Raw genomic sequence first — 21,040 nt, 5'->3', positions numbered from 1 at the left:
GAAGGTACAAATTCTCCCAGGATGAGAGGATAAAAGGTCTAGTCATTCCCTCCCCAGAGAGCAGACAGGAAGAAGAAAGATGGCTGCCAGATTTATTTTAGGAATCTCTCCAGTACTCATCCTGAGGAAGCTTCAGAGCCAAAGCAGATGGGGCACCTGCAGCTGACACCTTGCAGGACCCCAGACTCCGGTGACATGAGCACAAACATCCCAGCTCCATTCTGACCTCCCGAGCCCTTCAAGGATGTGTGCTGTCACAGGATTCCCTATGTCAGACTTGTTTTCTACCATTCCATACAAAACATCAGCAAAAAGGGCTGCTGAGTGCATCTAGATTTGTAAGTGCTGTGAGAGAAGCAAAACCTCTGGGGTTCTGCAGCTGAGGTCTTCCCATGCTTCTCTGGACTCTTCAAGCCCTTGGTTATACAGTGTTTCCAGGGTCAGGCCCAAGGACAAGCAAAACTCTGTCTACTCAACCCTTTCAACCTGTTCTCCCTTTCTACCAGCACACAATTTGTTTCCCAAGAGACTCTGCCCCAAAATTTCTGTGGGATACTAATCCCCAGACAAAAAGAAATGGGTCAAGCCAAAACCTCTGAGAGATCTGAATCAGACAAGCCTTTGCAAGCCTTGAACTAAACTTCTTTGGTTTGCAAAATAGGCCATAAATGTCCTGGCAGCCCCATCTTTCTCTAAAAAGCTTCTTTGGCCCCATAGATAGATATCTGCACCTCACTAACTCTTATTTGCATTGCTGGAACACCTAGAAAGCTTAAACAAGATCAGAGCTCATTGGTGCTGGGAGTGGTATAGACCAAATCAGTCCAAAAAGACAAGATAAAAAGGAGAGAAAAGCTGGGACTAAGTCTCATGTCTCCTGACCTACCATCACCTCCATTACACCAGGAAGCTTCTGCTAAACACAGGGGAAAAAAGCCATGAAAGCAAATAATCTCTGAAAAGGGCTGGTGCTTTGCTTGGGTTTCCATTCATGCTCAACCATAAAAGACCAAAACCTAAACCAGATGGCCCATTCTCAGACCAGTTCAGAGCCCTGGGATACAAAAGGGTGTTTACATTCCTATTTGCTTGCTTTATCCCACAGGATGCCAAAATTGCACCAAGTGAAGGCATCCAATACAACAAGCTGAGAGCCAACGTAAATGCATTCCTGGCTGTTTAAACCACCCCGCTTTTGCTAGGACAATGATGATTAGGCAAGGGCTGTCCCTTGAGGTGGGCTGTTTGGAGCTCTGAAGAAGCAAAATATAACATTCAAAACAAAACTACTGGTTCAAATTCGACTGGATGATTCTGATTTGAGAGAAACTTCAGTTAGGCAACTGCAGGCACCATCACTGAGTGCCCAAAAGAGGCAGGAGGTAAGCAAAGGCGTTAAATTCACCCACTGCTGGGACACGTTCCCCTGGCTGGCTGCTGAGGGTGATGCTGGACTGCTACAAAGCCCTTCCAAATTATTCCCTGACTCGGACAAGAGTGAGATGACTTATGGACACTTGATCAAAGAGCTCCTTCCCCAGCCATCAGGCATGAGCTCAGTGCTGCTGCCTCTCCTGCTCTGTAAAAACAGGGCTTTGAAGCACAAAGGTAACATGGGCTGGAACGACCCACCAGCAGCATAAACCACTCTGGACAGGTTTCTCTGAGCTTGTTTCCCAGATCCTGCAAGTGCCTAACACAGGCTACCAGGACCTCAAAAGCGAATATAAATCATTCACTCTGCAAAAAGCAGAGCATACAGTGTGAAAGCCTTCCCAAACTCATAGCAATGTGCTTCAGCAAAAGGGCAGGATATCATTTCAGTATCTCATGTCATTACCTTACATCCTTGATAAACGTACCGTGTGCTGCGCTGAGGCCTCTCGATTGCAGCAGCTGCACACAGGCCAGAAAACAAGAGATTGGCCATTGCTGCTGCATCCTTACACAACACCTCCTGGTGAGTTTTGGAGGTGGCAGGTCCATCACAGCCCATAGAAGGTGGGGTGTTGTCTCTGGGAAGGGGCTCCACTCTATCTGGCAATAGGGCTGAAATGCAGATGTGCAAACAGTGGCTCCAACAGAGACAGTACCCACGTTCTGCACTGGAACAGAGTTGCCTGCCTTGCTGTCTGAGGTGTATAAAATTAAGGGATGAAATTTTTGAAGCCAGTTTCCACTCAAATGAACAAGTCACCCTCTCAAATGTTATTTAAATTCACCAGGAATTATCACACTGACAAAGAAATGGATGAAGTTTGTGCTGTCCAGTACATCAGGAAAAAAATCAAAAGACTATAATGACCTCTCAAAGGCTCAAAAGCCCACGAATCCTTCTCCCTCCATGCCTCAGGCAGTACTGACCTTTCTCTGCTGGAACAGGGTAGCATCTGACAGCCCATCTCATGCCGCCTCTGCTATCTGATGGCACTTCCAGCAAAGCAAACAAAGAACTTGGTATTTCTGAAGAACCTAATCACAAGCTCAGCCTTCATCTCTGAAGCACGCAGTGAGAGCCCGTATCCATGTCTCTGATCATGTAAGAGGCACTTCTGCAGCAGGAGGGGTAAAAGCTGAGTGCCCAGAGCACACAGACACTGCCCTCTCTACACACACAGGCTGCACAGGAGGAAGGTTTGCAGGAGTGCAGCTAATCTTTCACCTCATCCCTTTGACTGCATCCAGAAACTGCTGGAAAATGTTTTACAAAGCGTTGGCTGTTCTGGCATCCACAGAAGGCCAGAGTTTGACTCTTGCTTCACAGGTTGCATAGCCCTAAATGTCCTTCCAAGTACAGCTTCCAGTGTTTTTGCAGGTGATGTGAGAAGATGCTCAGCAGAAAGGGAGTTTTTTTTGGCAAAATGTCATCTCCTAATGTTTACTGAGCATCTCTAACTTTGCATGATAATCCAGAATCCAGCATGAATCTCAACCTCTGGCACACAGGGCTTAGTGAAGTATCATAGAGACAAAAAAACCCAACAGAAACAACAACAAAGCATGTTCCTGAGCAAAAAGAAACATGGAATCACTCAGATCCAATATGTCGCCCAGCAAAACCAACAGTAAGATGATTGATCCTAAACCTGAACCAAGCCATCATGCCCTTGCTCTGTGAACACATGCAGCCACGGGGAATTAACCCATTCCCAGTGTAAAGAGCCCTTTGGGAGCATCCTCAGACTGGGTCCCTTCGGGCTACACCAGTCTGCTGAGGAGCAAACTTGAGCGAGGCTCTCGCTGTCCTCAGCTAACCCACTCAGCAGCATCGCAGCCAAAACCAGCAGCTGGAATGAGCCAAAAACATGACTTCACAAAATCATTTGAAAACATTTACCGAAAGAAGAATGCAGCAAGTCATGACAAGAAATTAAAAGCTGGAAATTAGTCCACAGAGGGCCCACGAAGGTGCAACGAAAAAATGCAGATGTAGCAGTGCCAACCACTAGGAAAAATGTGCGTCAGCCTGTGAGCAGGTGAGGGAGAGCAGAGGACCTGAGCTGGGTCCTCCCCTTCATCCATCACATGGCTTGGGCCATGATGGGAAGGGCTCCAGGTCTCCCAGTTTGCTAGGCAAGGCCTCACTGGAATTTTCCTGTGCTGCTCCCATGCAGCATTGCAACTTCTGCCTCCAGAGGCTGAGTTTGCAAATCAGGGCCTGGAAATGGGTGAAGGGATGTTTGCACAAAACAGATGTTGCCAAGTATTAATTTCCTTGAATTTACAAGTTCCCTTTCTCAACACTGGAAACACCGACAGTTTTTACATAACAGTGCTATTTGCATCAGGATAGTCAATTTTGTAAGCAATATCAGAGGGACTAGATGACGTGAAATTGTGTCACGTTCTAGGAAACACTAGCAAGCTCAGACCCCTTTGTAGACGTAATGCACTCAGGAAGAAGAGTATCACTTTCTGCTCAGTCATTTCCTTCACATTGCCAGCCATCTGGACAAGAAATAAATCATTATTTCTTGTATTAAAGAAAGTCTTGGATGCACTAGCTCCTATTAGGACCCTGTTGTCCTGGGCAGAGTGCACTTACCTTGTAAGAGAAAGCCTGTGCCCCGAGTAGCTCATCCTTCAAATACAAGAGCATAGCAGAGATGGAAGCTGTCCCCCATCTTACAGGAAGGGAACAAAGACTCAGAAAGATTCATCACTTTATCTTGCTAGGAGCCCCAATGGCAGCCTGTCACAGACACCCTCAGTCTCACCTCCTCTCCATCACACCACATGCCTCAGAGGCCCCTATTCAGCATTGTGCCAATGCAACAGCAAAGCCCAAACTGTTAAAGGAGAGCAAGATTTCCCTGTTCATGGCATTAACATGTCCTTCCTGTTGGTGTTTCTCCCATTTTGCTACCAAAGTGAAAAGCAGCAGGAGCACAGGAGATTAACACCCCACAGCCCTCCGTCTGGTAATGAGGGAGAGCAAGGAGATTGGGAGATACCCAACATGCTCATCTTCGTTAAGATTCATGAGCTAAACTAACAGGGTAGAAATTAACTCAAAATGAAATAAGATTTCTCAAAGATCTATTTGATCTCAGACAAAAGGGAATCGTTACATAAATAGAGCAATTACTCTAATTAAGGCTTCCCTCCGTGAATCTCTCAACTGAATGCTGCAGTTGCCAGAAACAGTTTGGGCATCCATTATGTACAGCAAACAAACCCGAAGTCTGGGGTTGCATTAGCCTCCATCCACCCCTAACAAAGGAGAACAAGGATGGCTCTATGGCTCTGCCTGTTAATGTCTGCATTATTTTTAATGGCTGGAAGCCTGGAGACATTAGGACAGCAGAGAGACTTCCTTTCTTTTTTTTAAACTTTATTTCTTTAAAAAAACACTATTAAAAGTTTCTTATTTTAAGCCAGTCTTATTTTTGTTTTCTTGGACAAGGCTCCCGTCACCCTCCATCCCAGTCTTGCTGGGGCAATGCTCACAAACATGCCTCACTTCCCCCACGCAGAAGCAATCCAGGGCTCACACACACAGGTGGGTTACAGGGAGATAGCACAACCTGATTTCACCACATCCTTGGGAGCAGGATGGTCCAGGAGCTCTCCTGTCTAAGCCTTTGGGCTAGCCCAGCTGGTACCTGGTAGCTTAAACTGCAGCAACTGGGCTGTGGGTGGAAGTCAAGCACCTGGGAGCCTGAGTCCTACTGACCTGCAGTGAGGATTGTGCTGCTGAGAACAGGGCTTGGAGCCATTGCAGCTCTCTCAAATGCTGCCTCTCTTTCACATTGGGGTTTTGCTCTGATTGCAGCCATCTGAGGCAACGTGGCATTTCAGCTTCCTGCCCTACACCACACAAGGATGGATTGTTAAAAGCTCTGATTTCATAGAATCATAGAATGGTAGGAGTTGGAAGTGACCTGTAGAGCTCATCCAGTCCCATCCCCCTGCTAAAGCAGGTTTCCCTCAATCTGGGGGCACAGGAACGTGCACAGACAGGTTTTGAAAACCTCCAGAGAAGGAGATTCCACAACCTCTCTGGGTCCTGCAGCCTTTCCTCATAAGACAGATGCTCCAGTCCCCCCGATCATCTTTGTACCAGTGTGATTCATGGTGGTGCTGAGCCAGAATGCCACCCACATGTGCACAGGCTGCTTCTATTCCACAAAAGACTGTGAGCAGGTGAAATCCTTCAGTGCAAAGAAAGTCCAGAGAGTGCAGTGCCAGGGCTCAGAAATACAAGACTGCCCTGAAAGCATTTTAAAGAGGAGGAGAATGAGTGTGAGATCTGTTATATCTTTTTTCCAGATAAGAAAGGAATGGGAAGGGAGGTAAAAACTAGTCTTTGGTCCTGCTCCTAAAAGCCAGGAGACTGTAACAATAAACATGACAGCAGTCACATGTTTCATGTGCCAGCCCCAGGCAAGAGGGACAAAGTGTCAGTGCAGTGGATATTAAGCAGATAAATTTGATCTCACTTTCCTCTAGTGCAGAAATGGCTGCTCAATGCTGCCCAGTCAAAGCTCAAGGGGACAAGAAGGATTAACCAGCTATATTGCAAACAGTGCTGAGTAAGATAGACTAGGAAAATAACCTAAGGCAGACAGAGCAATTCACGTGTGGGACAGACACAACTGGCTCTGAATCTTCTGGTGGTGTAAACTGACGTAACTTCACTATCAACCAGCAGACATGTTGCCCAAAAGATGGGAATTAAATGTTTGAATAGCTACAAACTTCCTTGCTGTGCTGAAATCTACCCTGTTTCCCTGCCTCTCCCCACTCGTCCAACAAATAACTCATCAACACTATTTCAGAAAGAAAAGGCCACAAGGATCAAATTAATATTGGCCCCTGATAATAGTGATTTTTTACACTTTTGCCTTTGCTATTCCCATAATAAATAAGAATAAACAGAAACTAACTTCAGTCATTAAATAGATGGAATATTTGACATGAGTTTTGGCCAAGATGTGACTCCAGAAATCTGTGTTTTCGGAACTGATGAGTCAACCTCAATTCCCACACAGGTCACCAGCTGCATGGGCTGCTCAGACAGTATCAGACCCTGTTTTTAAATTATCCCAGTTGGACTATAGGTACAACATGGGGATATGCAGATCAATTACTAAATCAATACATCAATCAGAGTAACACAAACATGGAGGGAGAATGAGCACCGCACTGATTAACAGAGGAGGCATGAGCTAACTCTCATTTTAAGCACTGGTAAAATCTCCCCAGGGCTGCCCAGAAAAACAATTAATCCTTTTCTGATAGTCTTGTCAAGAGGAACTGGGAATCTATTACACAACCCTGGTGGCCTATTTACATAGGGTCAAGTACAAAGGGGACTAAAGTGCCCAGACAAACCTGTAAAAACCAATTAAGGGGAAAAAAAAGAAGAAAAACCAAAATCACAGGAAAATACTTTCAAGGAGGTTTTTTTTTTGGTCTTTGTATTTCAATTCTTTTCATCTTGAAGTTCCTGAAAAAACACAGCAGGTCAGAAAGTTCAAAGCTGGAAGGATGAGTAAGACTCTACGGCCCTGAAAAGCTTGGACAGTTGATTTCTGAACAGCTTGGAGTGTTAAACATTTGTTACCCCTACAGCAGCACTGAGACCTCCCAGCTGGGCCCCCTCTGCTGGAAGCAAGAGCTGGCCCTATCATTCACTGACCATCTCCAGGTCAGGCCCAGGATCTCAAGGGAACCTCTTAGGCCATCTCCCAAGACTGGATTTTAATGGACTTCACCAAAATGCCTTTGAGGGTCTATAATCACATCATTTAACTGTGGCAGAGCTGAGCAGGGAGCCCAAGGCCACAAGTTTCAGGCTCAGCCATGGGAATCGCTTCTTCCCAAGCAGCTAGGAGCAAGCAGAAGAGGAGGAAGGCAAAGTTGGCACAGTGAATGCTCCCTCACTTTTTTTTCCATCCCTGGAAGGAAAGAGGAGGATGAGTCACACTTCACATTACAATAGACAGTTTTAGGAGCTTTTGTTACAAAGCAAATCTGAGCCTGCATGCTGCAGACTTCAACAAGAAGCTAAGGGAAAGGTGAAAGACCTAATGCCTACTTCCAGATGAATTCTGCCTTGTCAAGTAATATGGAGATGGCTTTAGTTTTATTTCACAGTGAATTATTCAGAAGCACAGGACCATAACTGTGGGGCAGAGAACTTCAGAAAAGGGGTGGGATCAATCGACAGAAGAGATTAAAATTGCTGGGGAAAGTTGGTTGTTGTGTGAGAATTAGGAGGCAAAGAGTAAGAGACAGCATGCTACAGAAACGGGTATGCAAGCTCAGGCAAAGGAAGCAAGAAGGCAATCTGTGGTGGTGCATAGCCTTGCTACCTCACCACAGTGTGTATTTATGGCAATAATGGTCTAGATGAGAGACCATTTAGAACTGCAGAACTCCTTCCCAGCTGGGAAACAACAGGCTCCAGAGTCCTGCTTTTGCCACAGAGGCTGTGGAGCCAACCAGGAAACGCAAGATGAAAGCATTTATTAAAAAAAACCCAAATCCAAAATAGAGCAAAACTGTGTACACAGATCCAGCATAGAGCTTCACAGAGAGATTTAAATATCGGCCTCACTCCGACAGCCAAAGCTTAATCAAACTGTGCAAGAGGATTGATGGAGCCTGCCAACTCTGAAGAGATGCCAAGGAGAGTAATTGGCATATTTGAAGGCATTTTTAATATCTATCTGCCTTTGTTAGCAGGCTCCTTAGCTCTGAGGATAAAGCAATGAGCTCATCTAGTTCCCCTCTTTGATTTCAGCAGGTCCACCATTGCATTGTTCCTTTTCCTTTTAATCTTTGTCTAAAAAATACTCCTGGCATCTGGTTCATTCAGAAACAAGTTCATTCTGGCTGTTCCAGCACTGCATGTGAAACAGCTTGTCTGCCTTTGTCTGTCTGTTGGAAAGAAAGAACCTGGCCGAGATCTGTAGAACGCAAGTGCTGGTGCGGAGTGATGTAAAGGAAAACGTGGGCAACTTTGCACCATCAGCACCTGGCTGCCTCTTTTCGCTTCTGCTGAGTGTTCAGGAGAGGTTTGGAAAGTCCAGACACAAAGGTTTGGTTTAGCTCACACAGTGGCCAAACTGACTGCCCAGTACTTCGGGTACATGCACAAGGGCAGCAGGAAGCACACCTGTACCATGCTTGGACATGCCAAGCAAAGCACAGGCGGGTGTTCTGAGTCACGTGCTGCTTGCTGCAGCATGCAGGGAGGATGCAGACACTACCATGGGACCCGAGCTGGTGACACATAGTTCTGATCTCCCTCTGTGCAGGGGTGTGAGGACTTGCACTCCAAGCAAGTGAAGTGTATGAAGAGAATAAACTCTTTCAAAGAACAAGTTCACGTCTGTACTGATGTTTGTGCAGAGAGTAGGCAGCTCGGAACATTGACATCTCTCCCAAACTTATACATCATAACCAGCACCAGCCTTTCTCCTCTACTCCTCAGTCACCTCAGACTGTTTCTTCCCTTAACAATCTGCCTCTCAGTCTTTCTGCTGTGAAAGCCCTGGCCTCTGCCTCCTTAATGGCATTTTCAAGTCACTTACAGTGCTGGGGCCAGGCTGGTTCAGCATAGAGCACTCACCATCCAGAAAGCCTCTCTGAAAACAAGTCCAGGCACACATAAAAGATGTTCTCACCAAGGCTTTGGGCAGTCATGGTGCATCCCCTTAGGGTGGGCAGTTTGCTCCTCCCTCAGCACAGCTGAGTGTGCACTTTGGTTTCTCCCCTTCAGTTGGGCCTGGGTGAGTGTCCTAAAGGAAATCTCTTTTCTGCATCCCTCCAGTCTCCTTTTTTCTCAGCCCGTTACAGTAGCACAGCCTGAACCTCCAAGGGCTCTGTTGGAGCTCTTCTCCTGCATCCAGCCAGACTGGATTGGCCTGTGCCCTGACCACACAGGGCATTTGAAGTTCCTCAAAATTTCTTTGAAATGGCAAGAAATCACCACCTGAACTCTGTACTCCCCAGGGAGTCCTGTATTTAACTCACACACACAAACACAATCATACAGTTTATTTCTCCTCAGGGGCCATCGGTCGAGATTCCTGAGAAATGATGGGCTTGTTTCCACCAGAAGGAGAGGTGGAGGAGGGTACTCTTCAGATTTAGTTTTTCCTCATCTAGCATCACTTGGAAGTTTAGGGAAGAAAACCCTAACATACACACATACACTTTCTCAACTGCTCCATAACTTATTTCAGTGTATGCATATAGATACACAAAGCATTGCTATAATTCACTATCAGTGCCCTCTGACTTGACCTCTTGTTTTAAGGTAGAATTGGGTCACATTTTGAAATAATGGGCTTCTCCCCATCAACTCCAAAGAAATTGCTAGTGGAGCAATACACTATTCATTATAGTACCTTGTGGGGAAGTCTCTCGTGTCTGATGCTTACCCAAGTGGCTGAGGGATCTAAGGTGGCCTCATCTTCACTCCTCTGGGTGGCAAAGGAATGCCAAACTTCTGGAGAAAGTTTGGAGTGGCTTTTTAAATTAAGATGGAAATTGGCTGAGCTGTTGTGGAAGGGGCCTCATACCTCTTTCTCACTGAAGTGGTTGGTTGCTGTCTGCACTGCAACATTCCTGAGCCTCTTGCTCTCCAGAAAAACCTGTGTGTCCTGTCTCCTAGTAAAGGGGGATAAGTTACACTCCCAGCAAGGCCTTGGTATTGAGTATCTCTGTGGGTGCTAGCTGTATCAACAAGCCAAAAAACCCTAAGGAACTAACTGAAAAGCCCTAGTTTCTGTGTTTTGGGCTGTGATGTGGGCTCATAGGAATGGAAGAGGCTTTCCCTGTCTAGATCAAGACTTTTTTGACTTCTAGAGCAGGCTTCAAGGCTGCCTGGACTGTGGCACATTTCTATGATTCTTACTCCAGCTGCTCCTGAGAGTCATGCAAGTTCCCTCCTGGCTGTTGGCAGAAGTAGGAAGGGAAGAAAAATCCCAACTCCCTCATCTCGTGCTCCAACAGTTAAAAATGAGTCCATAAAACACAGGTCCTCAGAGCAGCACCTGGCTCCTGCTGACTCACAGAGTATCAATGTTGCCGCGGCTGAGTCTGAAGCACTACATTCCAGACACGACAGCCCCTCAATTTTAAACTGGCAATGCAAAAGGAGATCTAAGTAAATTCCATTTGTCTAAAGGAAGATAGGGAGGGAGTGGTGTGGGTGCTAGATTTTAGCGGTGATGTCAGGGTGCAGAGAGCACCAGGGTATCCGGAAGGGGGAAGTGAATTCAGTGACACGAAGCAGTTCACTAAACCACAGTATTTACCTTCTGAGCCAGTGTCACTTCCAGGCTATTGTTCTCTAGAAAAAAAAGACCAACTTCAAGTTTTCCTTTGGCATCCTTGGCACCGTATTGCTGACACCAATTTTCTTTGAGACAGGGGTCATGTTTGCCCTCAGGTGAGCTCCCTCACCTTTCAGTCCCTCTCATTTCACACTAATCCACCAGCATTTGGATTCCCCCTGCTCTGGGTGGGAGAGCAGGCTGTGAAAACCACAGACAATTTCTTCTGCACCTTCCTCTTTTCTTGCCTGGTGTTTATTTTTCCACACAAAAAAACCACACCTGCAGCAGGATATAACCCAATCCCTTAACTCTAGTAGTGTTTTCCTCAAAATGCATGTTTTTAACCAGCTGAAGGCTGAGAACAGACTTTAGTCTCATGTGCATCCCTAAAATATATATCTACAGGCAAGGCTATCCAAACCTCACAGAATCACAGAGAAGGAGCATTTCAGCTAGGACAGAAATGTTTCGGAGCCCATATTAAGACTGGAAATGGGCATACACAAAAAAACCCCAAGAGACACCTTAGGCTTCAGCAGACTCAGTTGTGACACAAAATCTAGGGTGCAGAAGGCAGACCAATGCTAACACTTCCCTGGGGAGATGCTGCTCTCAAGCCCCAGCTCTGAGAATAAAAACATCTCAGCTGCAATTGTTCATCCACGTTTCCAAACCTTTGGGCCAATCGTTGTGACTTGAGATCATCAGACCATGGAGCGACTCAATAGGCTTAGCTTTCTCTCCTCATCTGAAACCAGGCTTGGAATGGAAATCCCTGTAGCTTTCCATGTGAATTTGCTTCCCATTACACCATCGACTTTTGAGACCCGATTTTCACTGTCCCTTCATTCTCCCCTCCCACTAAGCCCGGCTGTGAGCAAGACAGCGTGACTGAATCGCATTTGAGAAAGTCATCCGTGCTGCCAAAATACCACCCTGCTACGGGAAACGAGAGGATTGTATTTCATTTTGCACTTCACTCAGCTGAATCCCAAAGTCTCTGGCTGCCTGGAAATCCACCCTCTTTGCTCAAGCGTTTGTTGCTAGTGACAATTTGCAAATTCAGAACATTGACATGCTGTAACAAAGCAGACTCCAGCTGCACTCTCGCTGCAAAACATACAGCGAGGCAGTCTCCGCTCTCTGCACGCTCACAGTGTCTCTTTCACAGTCACTTCATCACCAAGCACTGACGACTACTCTGCCAGCGAAAGGCAAAGAGCATTTGGAATAATTTCTTTTACAGACACAAACCCAATGGCTCCTCTGGCATAAACTCCTCGTGGCTGCTTTCAGGTGGGGCTACGAAGAAACCTTTTTTCTGAGGAGGAGTAGTCTGAAACCATTCAGCAGCAATTCTCCTTTTCTGCACTCCTTATTCTTTTTACTCCCACAAGCAAATCCACACTCAGTTCAACACAAGCAAGGGAGACCTCAGTCTGAGTCGTCTCTGCCCGACTTGAACCATGCATACCTAAATTACCCAGTGATACACTCAGATGGGCAGGCACACGAGTCAGGTTTTCTCCTTCCCTCCTCTGAGAGTGTTTACTCCAGCAAAATCCTGCTGATTTACACTCTCTTAGCTCTACTCTCCTTTTATCTCTGCTCTTGATGGAGAATATCAAGGATAAAAAAAATTAAAAGGGAAATAGGGAAAAATTTCTTCTAGAGCACAAATCTTCCTGCTTTCAATTCTAAATAAGATTCCAGGACTCTGAGGTTGGTTTTGTTTTCCTTGGTACCAATGCTCAGAAACACACCAGTAACACCCAGTGACCTAAATGAGGTCTTAAAGGCGTATTTTGGTTATTGTCAGGAAACTGCAAAGCTGAACAGGATGCAACCTTCAGAAATCACGTGGTTTTTGAGAGAGGGAAATCTGTGAAGCACAGTAATGGTAAAATGAAACCAATACAAAACAACAGCATCCGTGAAATGGGCCCTAAAACTTATTATCTGTGTTTACAATGAAGCTCTCCATGAAGGCAAACGAATCAAGCTCTTTCTAAACCTAGATTATATCCATTTGCAGAGCATCTCTAAGCACTTACAGCTAATTTCATCTCCTGGCAGAGAAATCTGATTTTTTTTTTAAGAGTTTTATACCATTCAAGACTAAGCAAATTCCCACTAGTCATGTTCATGGTTAGATGCTAGAACTTTTAGCAAGAGGATAATCCAGTTATTAAGGCTATTAAGGCCCTAGCCTGAAATACAAGAGACACCAGGTTTAATTCCCTGGTCTTCCAAAGGCTTTCCATGCCATGTAATTACTTATCATCATTTATATCACCACAGCAGCTGCGTGCTCTGGTTTTCCAAAGCTCTTAAGATCATGAGTTAGAAAGTACTGTCACAGCTTTAATTCGGGAGCTCCAGCTCCCTTTTTCTTCGAGGTAAACAGAAGTAGTGATTAGGAGATGTTCACGTAGTAGTAATGGTGTATCTAAGAGAAATAATATTAACATCAGAAATCTGTGAGAAAAACAACCCCAAACTACATATTTAGCAGCTAGAGAATCTACTGTCTTCCTTCATAAAATAACCACAAGGGAACAAAAAAAAGCCAAGTTCACCATTTAGCGTTACATTGACACCTAAAAATACTGTTTAAACATTATCAGTACAATGCAAATACCTCAGCAGCCATCACACTTGTTATCATTCTGAAAAGATCAAAGTGTGTTGGGTTTTTTCCACTGTAATCTACAGCCCCAGACAATCTCATGACAGGATGTTTCCTTCCCGTTAAAGCCAATGTGCTCTGATGCCTTTAAAGCTCAGCGTAAGAAAGAAATAAGCAACTCTTCTAGTGAGCAGCTTTTGATCCCAAAAGCAGCTACTGTGAAGCTGCTGAAATTCCAGCTGTAGCCAACTATCAGCAATGCTGCAAGAGAAGATGTAAAAGTCACCACCAGGTAGCAGCCAACCAGGAAACAGAAGCACAGAAGAACTGAAAGTCCAGTAAAGATTTCAGTTGCAGCTTCCCACTAGTTTGTCACCAGGCTCCTGGTTAATGCTCTAAACTGCAGCTTTTTTTCCCAAAGCAGACACAAACACAACATAGTGCTTCTCTCAAGCAATGTGTGGGCATTTCAGAGAGGTAGTTTTGCTTTCATTTTGGTTTCACCAGCCCCGTATGATACAGAAGACAAGAAGAGCAGGTGGGGAGACCTTTTTCAGGCAAGTAACCAGCAATTGCAAAGTTGACTGTGCATTTCTGGAAGCACCCAGTTAAATCTCTACTGAAATTCCTAACTCCCTCCTCAATTCCAGCCCTTTGTCCAGTACCTCTCATCATGCTTCTTGCCTGTTAATCACAGAAGAGACCTGCAAAGTTGAGCTCTGAACATGGGCTAGGAAACAGAATCATAGAGTACTCTGATCCTTCTCTGTCCAAAGGGAGCTTAGAGATATGAAGCGATTTGATCGAGGCAGGAAGAAGTCAGCAGCAAGACAGCCAAGTTAGGTCTCCTGATTCACAGGTAAACACCCTCATTACTTAATCACCTTTTGATTCATTACAGTAAAGCCAGGCAGTTCCAGTCCACTTGGTACTGTCTTTACACACAGAGCCTGTAATCCTCAAAAAGCTTCATTCCCATATCACAGGCAAAGATGTGAGACACATAGATGACATTACTCCAAAGGAAATTCAGGAATATATGTAGAACAAGGACCGAGTGTAGCTAGCAACAGCCTTCCTCAAACTATCTGCTGTACAGTCCCATGTTTTTTCCTCCCAAACACAGAGAAATCAGAAACCTGTCACTGTAAGCAGGTAGAGTGTAATCCCTGGGGGATGGCTGGCACTAGCAACAGTCAGAATGAAGGATTGTCATGAAGATGTCATTCTTCACCACTCCAGTCACATGGAAATCATACAGTCACTACCTGATTAAATACTGTGCATACCTGCTGCGTCTGTTCTGGAAGATGACCATATGTTGTAAATCACTAAGTCAGCAAAGGAATGCCCAGACAGACAGACATGCACATACTTTGCTTGCCAAGTTGGCTGCTGAACCGTATAAAGGACATCACTAAGCAAACACACCTAAGTGTGGCACCAGTTTTCTTTTTGTTTACCCTTCAATCCAAGATAAGAGAAGGGTCAGAGGCAGGGTAACCATGATTTCCAAGCACCTGTTTCTCAGCCTGTCTACTTTTGGTAGGTTTAAGCTGAAGAAAGCCAGAGCAGAGCACACAAACGGCCGGGGGATCTCACCGCTTTGAGGATGGCCACTGCATCCTGCTGCAGCCACGTTGGGTACACAACTTCATCATTTAGAATGGCTTCAAAGAGGTCATCCTCGTTCTCGGCCTCGAAGGGCGCGTGGCCACACAGCATCTCGTACAGCAGCACGCCCATGGCCCACCAGTCAACGTCAGGGCCATACAGCATCTCCTGCAGGATCTGAAGAAGGGATGGGAAAGAAATATCGACCCTGAAGCTTCTTAAACTGAGCAGAGGAGGAAAACAGATTTGGAAACATTAATGCAGAAGTTCTTGCTGTGTCTAACGGTGCACTCTGCTAAGCTGGCTGCCTGGCAAGGAACAAAGAGATGACTTTAAACCAGGAACCCCCAGATCTGCACTAAGGTACATCATATCCATTAAACAAGGGCTGAACTACCTTGGCTGTTCACAGGGTCACCTGGGAAACAAACCCTTAGAAATAATGCTAGGGCTCAGCAAGAGAAGGGGTATTCCAGAAAAACTGGCTGAGCCTCAGGAATGGCAAAGCAGCCATGTGTGTGGGTTGACACTGCTTTTTCCTTGCCTCTGGGAAGGAAATGCTTGCCCAGCTCCAATGGCAAGGCTTTCAGCTGCAGAGGGGAAGGAGCGTGAATGTGAGACAAAGACACAAACACTAACCACAGACAAAAATGCAATTGTGCTGGAGAAGGATCTGAAACCCCGTCTGAACATCTGGCAGCATCTGGAGGGCAGCTGTTCCTTACAGAGGTGTTCAGTAATTTTGTAGTGAGATTGGAGAATGACAGAGAAGGGGAGGAGGTAAAAGCAAAGGAACTGGGAAACAAGGGAGAAATCAATATCCTTTCAAATCAAAGTGGGCCAGTATCTTCATGTGCCTCTCAAAACTTTTACAGCTGTGCCTCCATTTTTCACCTCATGTTTCCTAAAGAAAAACATAGGCTTATCATGGTGCCTACAGCACCCTACGGAGACTTACTCAGGCTTTGCTTGCACAAGGGACTGATACTACAAGCATGCAACCAGGAGGAAACCTTGCATCTGGCAGTCATAAGGTGTAGCTAAAGACACCAGAGAGTATACTTGGTGTTCTAGAGCTAACCTATGCTTTTCACATTGTCTTCTCTTCCAAAGAAAGGTTTTCTATACCTCTGGAGCGATGTAGTCTGGTGTCCCGCAGAAGGTGGCTGTGGTAATGCCATCGTGAATGCCCTCTTTGCACATTCCAAAGTCTGCAAGCTTGCAGTGACCCTCGTAGTCCAGCAGCACATTGTCCAGCTTCAAGTCCCTGCAACAAGAATTGGTCACTGAGTTGCCATGTGCTTGGAGTAGCCCCAGCACAAATGGAGACAGCGTCCCAGGCCTCAGAAGCTTCACCTGTAAACTGGGCAAACCTCATCATCATAGAAAACCAAACAAAAGTCATGCAGGAGGGGTTTTCTTTTGCTTTGTCTCTTACAAAAAGGAGGGAGGAACAAACACCATTCTGCTAAACAGCATTTAATACAGGCAGGTGCTACACGAGTTTGCCCAGATGGCTTTGCAAACACACCACAAGCCTGGCTGGCAGAGCTCCTGCTCATTTAGCTCTGGGACTCACTGGAGCAGGGGCTGCCAAATTGCGTAACGATGTTATGATGCAGCAAAACGCACCTCACGGGATGTGCTCTGATTCAGCAAAGCACCCTGCTGGGAGCAGGCAGCTGAAGCCAGAGAGGTATGTGAAGCCTCTTCAGATGGTGAGCAGATTCCCTCTTCTCCCTGAGGTGTGTGTGGGGGTTAATTCCCAGACTTCCCTGCACTGGGGCAAGTCTGGCTAACAAACCACACTGGGAATGTTATCCAAGCTGAGAAGAAAAGAAACTCCCTGGTGACACCATGCCACGTGGGCAAAGTGAATCTTCAGCCAGCACGGGATGCCTCCACCGTAAGCAAAGTCTTAGAGTCCTGCTGGGTGTATTGATTGCAGCAGGATGGCACTAATGTAAGAAGGGAGCATCTCCTGTGATGCTCACTGGGATGGGGACCTCCTTGCCACGGTCACAAAAGGCTTGCAGCCACACACCATGCTGTACAAGCTGCAGAAAAGCATATTTTGCAATACGTCACCTCTAACAGCCTGGGAGCTCCTCATCAAAAGCAGAGCTGCCAAAACAACAGAGCCCTAACAAAGCTTATCAGCTTGTCTGACCTTGAGATCACCTTAGAGAATAGTCTGCAGTCAGCAGAGCTGTCAGGAGCATGATCAGAAGGCATGGGGTCATCTGCAGACTTGGACAATGCCTTCCTAAAAATATATACCAGCTCATAGCACCTCTGCTTTCCAGCTGCCAGACAAGCTCAAGGCATCATCACAGTGGAGGAAAGGAGCTCAGTACAAAGAAGTCACAGATCATTTTTTTGAACTGTCTCAAGTATTGGCCTAAGAGTTTCCCAGAGCATCTAAAGCTGCTCTGAGGCAGGGAAGTGTCACCATTACCATTTTACTGAGAGGGAGGACACCTTACAGGCCTACACAAAGCCACTTTCTAAGTCACTCAGATGCTCAGATCAGGATCAAATAGCTAAATACAGCTGAAGGTCTCAGGGTCTCTTCATGAAATCCATTTTGGACCTTGATTCATTTTGCCCTGTGGTTGGACATCTATTTCCCTGGGCAGGGGGAGCAACAGGGAGGATGGTAACACAGGTGGTGGCACCTCCATCTGAATATGAAAACCTATGGGTGAGCTGAAATCTGAATCCAGCTCAATCCTCTTCATCCTCTATCACCTTAAAGTGAAAGTTTCTGCAGCTTGCATCACCACCAGAAGTCTCCCTGAAGCTTGACACAGCTATCCCTCAGCTTCATTGTTGCCGTGGAAGGATCAATGACATACTGATAATCAGAGCCACATCCTGCCCTAACCAGAGAAGAAAAGGTATTAGTAGCCTTTTTTGAACAGATGGGAAAGCAAGAGGTAGAGGTTAAGGAATTGGTCCATATTTCCCAGAGCCAAGACTGAACATCAGCTTCCAGAATTCCAGCTCCAGATCTTACTTGTAAGATCATACATCCTCTGTCTTCAATTTTAACATGGCATGGCAACATGAGCCAGCAAAAAAGGCCACTGCAGTGAAGCTGCCCTTCCCAGCAGGCCCACCAGATATCCAGTGGACTGTGAAATCTGGATGATGAACACAGTGCCTGTGCCTGTCTTATGCTTCAGGGTTTGCTCTGGGTGAGATGCTCAACAGAAGACAATTTTCCTCTTCTGAGAACCAAAAATGGCTGCTAAGACATGCAGGCAAAGGCTCATCCTGGAAAAAGGCTTTAGGCGAGCACAGTGAGAGGTATTGTACGTCTTCAGTCGCAGTTTACAGCCAAAGCTCTTGTTGCTCTTCCCTGTGGTTCCTGGCAGAGCAAGGAAGACCTCTGAGCATGAAGGCAGGCCTTGTTTCCAGGAATCTGCAATGATGTGGTTGAAACACACAAGTTTATTCTTGGCTTAGTTTTAAATGCAGCAAATGCCTTCTCAGTCCTGGGCAGGCCTGACTGTTGTAGAGTGCCCCTAAAAATGCAATTAGAAGGGCAATTTCAGTGAACTTGCTTAGAGTTCCTCCTTGCAAACCTCTCCCCAGTCCCCAGAATATCTGCCATGTCCTGGCATGCTTTGGGAATATCTCAAAACACACCTTCCTTGTATCTGAGCCAGCAGAAATGGAGTTGCATACATTGAGTGAGCAGCTTACAGTCCTCGTGGAGTCTGGGAAGCAGAGACAAGACACAACTACAAGGCAGGGCCAGCTCTACTACCCACATCACCAGGCACTCTGCCACTTCTCAGGCTCTCTCCACAGGACATGCTGCAGAAGGCCTAAAATCCCTACTAGGTGTATAATGCACCACACTGACTCTAGCACCAAGATGGTAGGAGCTTCTGCAGGTGCAAGAGCACTCTGTACTTGCTGCAGCCGCCCAGAGCGCCTCTATTTATGCAATTGCCAGTAAATTTAAACTGTCAGCCTCTCATTGAGTAGAGTTTTAATCACACAAGTCAAACCTTCAGCGCTTTGGCTTCTCTACACTGCATGTTAAATTCATTAAGAGAGCCTGTTGTCTCCTCCTGCAGCTCCTCCTGACTTCTTTCCAGCAACATGAAATCCCAAACTTCCATTTTCTATTTTCACATAGTGTGACATTAACCTGCCCTCACTTGCTCAGGTGCCCTGGCTACGTGAAGATCACTTTAGCAGAGGACCTCCTGTGACCAAAGAAGAGTTCTCAATGCCTGCCTGGACATGTTCCTATGAGACCTGATCTAGGTGGAGCTGCTTCTGCAGGGGGTTGGACTAGATGATCTCTAAAACACCCTTTCCAACCCCCGTGATTCTATGACTTGCTTGGCAAGGCCGCAGAAGGTGGCCCCACACGCCTCTCTGGAGCAGGTCCTGTGGGCCAGCACAGTGGCAGCCTCTGCCACATGGCTCTTCTGGAGTCTGCTCTCTCCAGCTACCCTGTAAGATAACTCTTTGGGAAATCTGTGGTTTGGTCTCGTGTTTGAGCATTTGTCTCAAGCAATCCAAGCAGTTGTAAGCTCTGAATTCGCTGCTCCATGTTGACAGGTCTCCCCACGCGCCATACCCCGTCAACCAGCACAACCACATGAGAGGAAAAACACTGACAGGTCGACAGGTTTCTGAGATTTACAAGGACTTCTTCAATTTCACAGCAGGGATTCTGGGAAGCTGATGAAACTGGAAGTCATCCAGCTCAGAATGCCCAAATCTACCTCATTTCCTTAATACTTGCATTTTCCATTCCATATTTTTAGCAGCCCGATGAAGCAATAACGGCAGAGAGGTTTTCTGAGGCCTGCCTTTCTAAGGTCCTGCTGAGGTTCTGCCTTTCTCTGGCAAACCTCCACTGGAAAACAGGCTTCATCCCAACTCAGAAAGGCAGCCTTTGTCCTCACAGGCAGCTCAGGCACATCAGCTTAACGGCCTCGATTTAGTCTAGACCCAGAAGAAATGACACAATGAGCTGCTTCAGTGTCACTTGCTGGAAGAGGTGTTCTTTACACATCTGCTGCTTGAATTTACCAGTCATAAAACCCCCCAAAATTACAATTGCAGATCATCCAGCCCTTTTCTGAAGCATCTGTCAGATATGATTTCCCTGCACCACGGAGGTTTGCCAGCAAATAGGTGTTACACACATACCTCCAATTATCTCACTCATGATGCAGAAACTACATTTGCAATTATGAAGTTTGAGAGGTTTTTTTCCCTCTGGTTTTACCACTCTCTCTTGTAAGGGCTGTATATGTAGTTGGGGTGGCAGAAACTGACTTCCTGCCTTGGTTCAAGTTTCTCCCAGGTTTGGTAATCTCAAAAGTCCAGTTTAAAGCTCATAAAAGCCTGGTGCTCCTGTCTCAGTGCAAATCATTTAGTCATGAAACAATGCAGTTATAAAACAGTGGGAGCTGGCCACAAACGTAGATGCAGCTAATGTAAAATTTCAGCCAAATGTTGGGTTTTTTTAAATGCACAATTAAAAATAAAATCCCCAAGCCTGGAATTAGCTCCATGAGTCATTTTGTCATTTCTGAAAGGGAAAAGTCTTGCTTCTTTTGAGTCAGCATGCCTTCAGCATACCAAGCCATTTAGACACTCCTTTAAAACACGTCTAGGTGAGAAAACGTGCATTCAAACATCCCTTGCAAGCAGGGAGTAGATTTCTATTGCTCTTCTCCTCTTCTGCTGAAATCATTTTACTTCATAGAAATAGAGAAATCTCCATAATGATGGAGAAAATTGTATTCCTATTGCCTGCTCTGGTAGCCAAAGCAATATACGTTTCCAACTTCTGCTCCAGCAAACTTGTAATCACTTCTTGCAAAATGAAGCAACTTCAACAGAGGGGAATGAAAGATGCAAAGCCTGCCAACCAGCACAGTCAGTAAGACATTTACTGAAGAGGTAGGCTTTTTCAAGCTGAAGGCCTTGCTCCAACTACAGTGAACAACAGATTTAGAACAAT

The 21,040-nt window shown here is 45.9% G+C and overlaps 1 protein-coding gene across 1 annotated transcript in view; it reads right to left on the bottom strand.

The window, feature by feature from the left end:
- The window catches only part of PRKCH (protein kinase C eta), a 121,201-nt gene that overhangs the window by 4,554 nt on the left and 95,607 nt on the right, over positions 1-21,040 (bottom strand). The window contains exons 11-12 of the mRNA XM_061997662.1: positions 16,168-16,306; positions 15,028-15,216 (exon numbers count right to left, since the gene is read on the bottom strand). Coding sequence (XP_061853646.1) covers positions 15,028-15,216; positions 16,168-16,306 — 328 coding nt within the window. The remainder of the gene's footprint in view (positions 1-15,027; positions 15,217-16,167; positions 16,307-21,040) is intronic.

The sequence above is a fragment of the Colius striatus genome, chromosome 6 (assembly GCF_028858725.1).
Source record: "Colius striatus isolate bColStr4 chromosome 6, bColStr4.1.hap1, whole genome shotgun sequence".
NCBI classification, from domain to species: Eukaryota; Metazoa; Chordata; class Aves; order Coliiformes; family Coliidae; genus Colius; species Colius striatus.
This window is presented reverse-complemented; position numbering and strand designations above follow the sequence as displayed.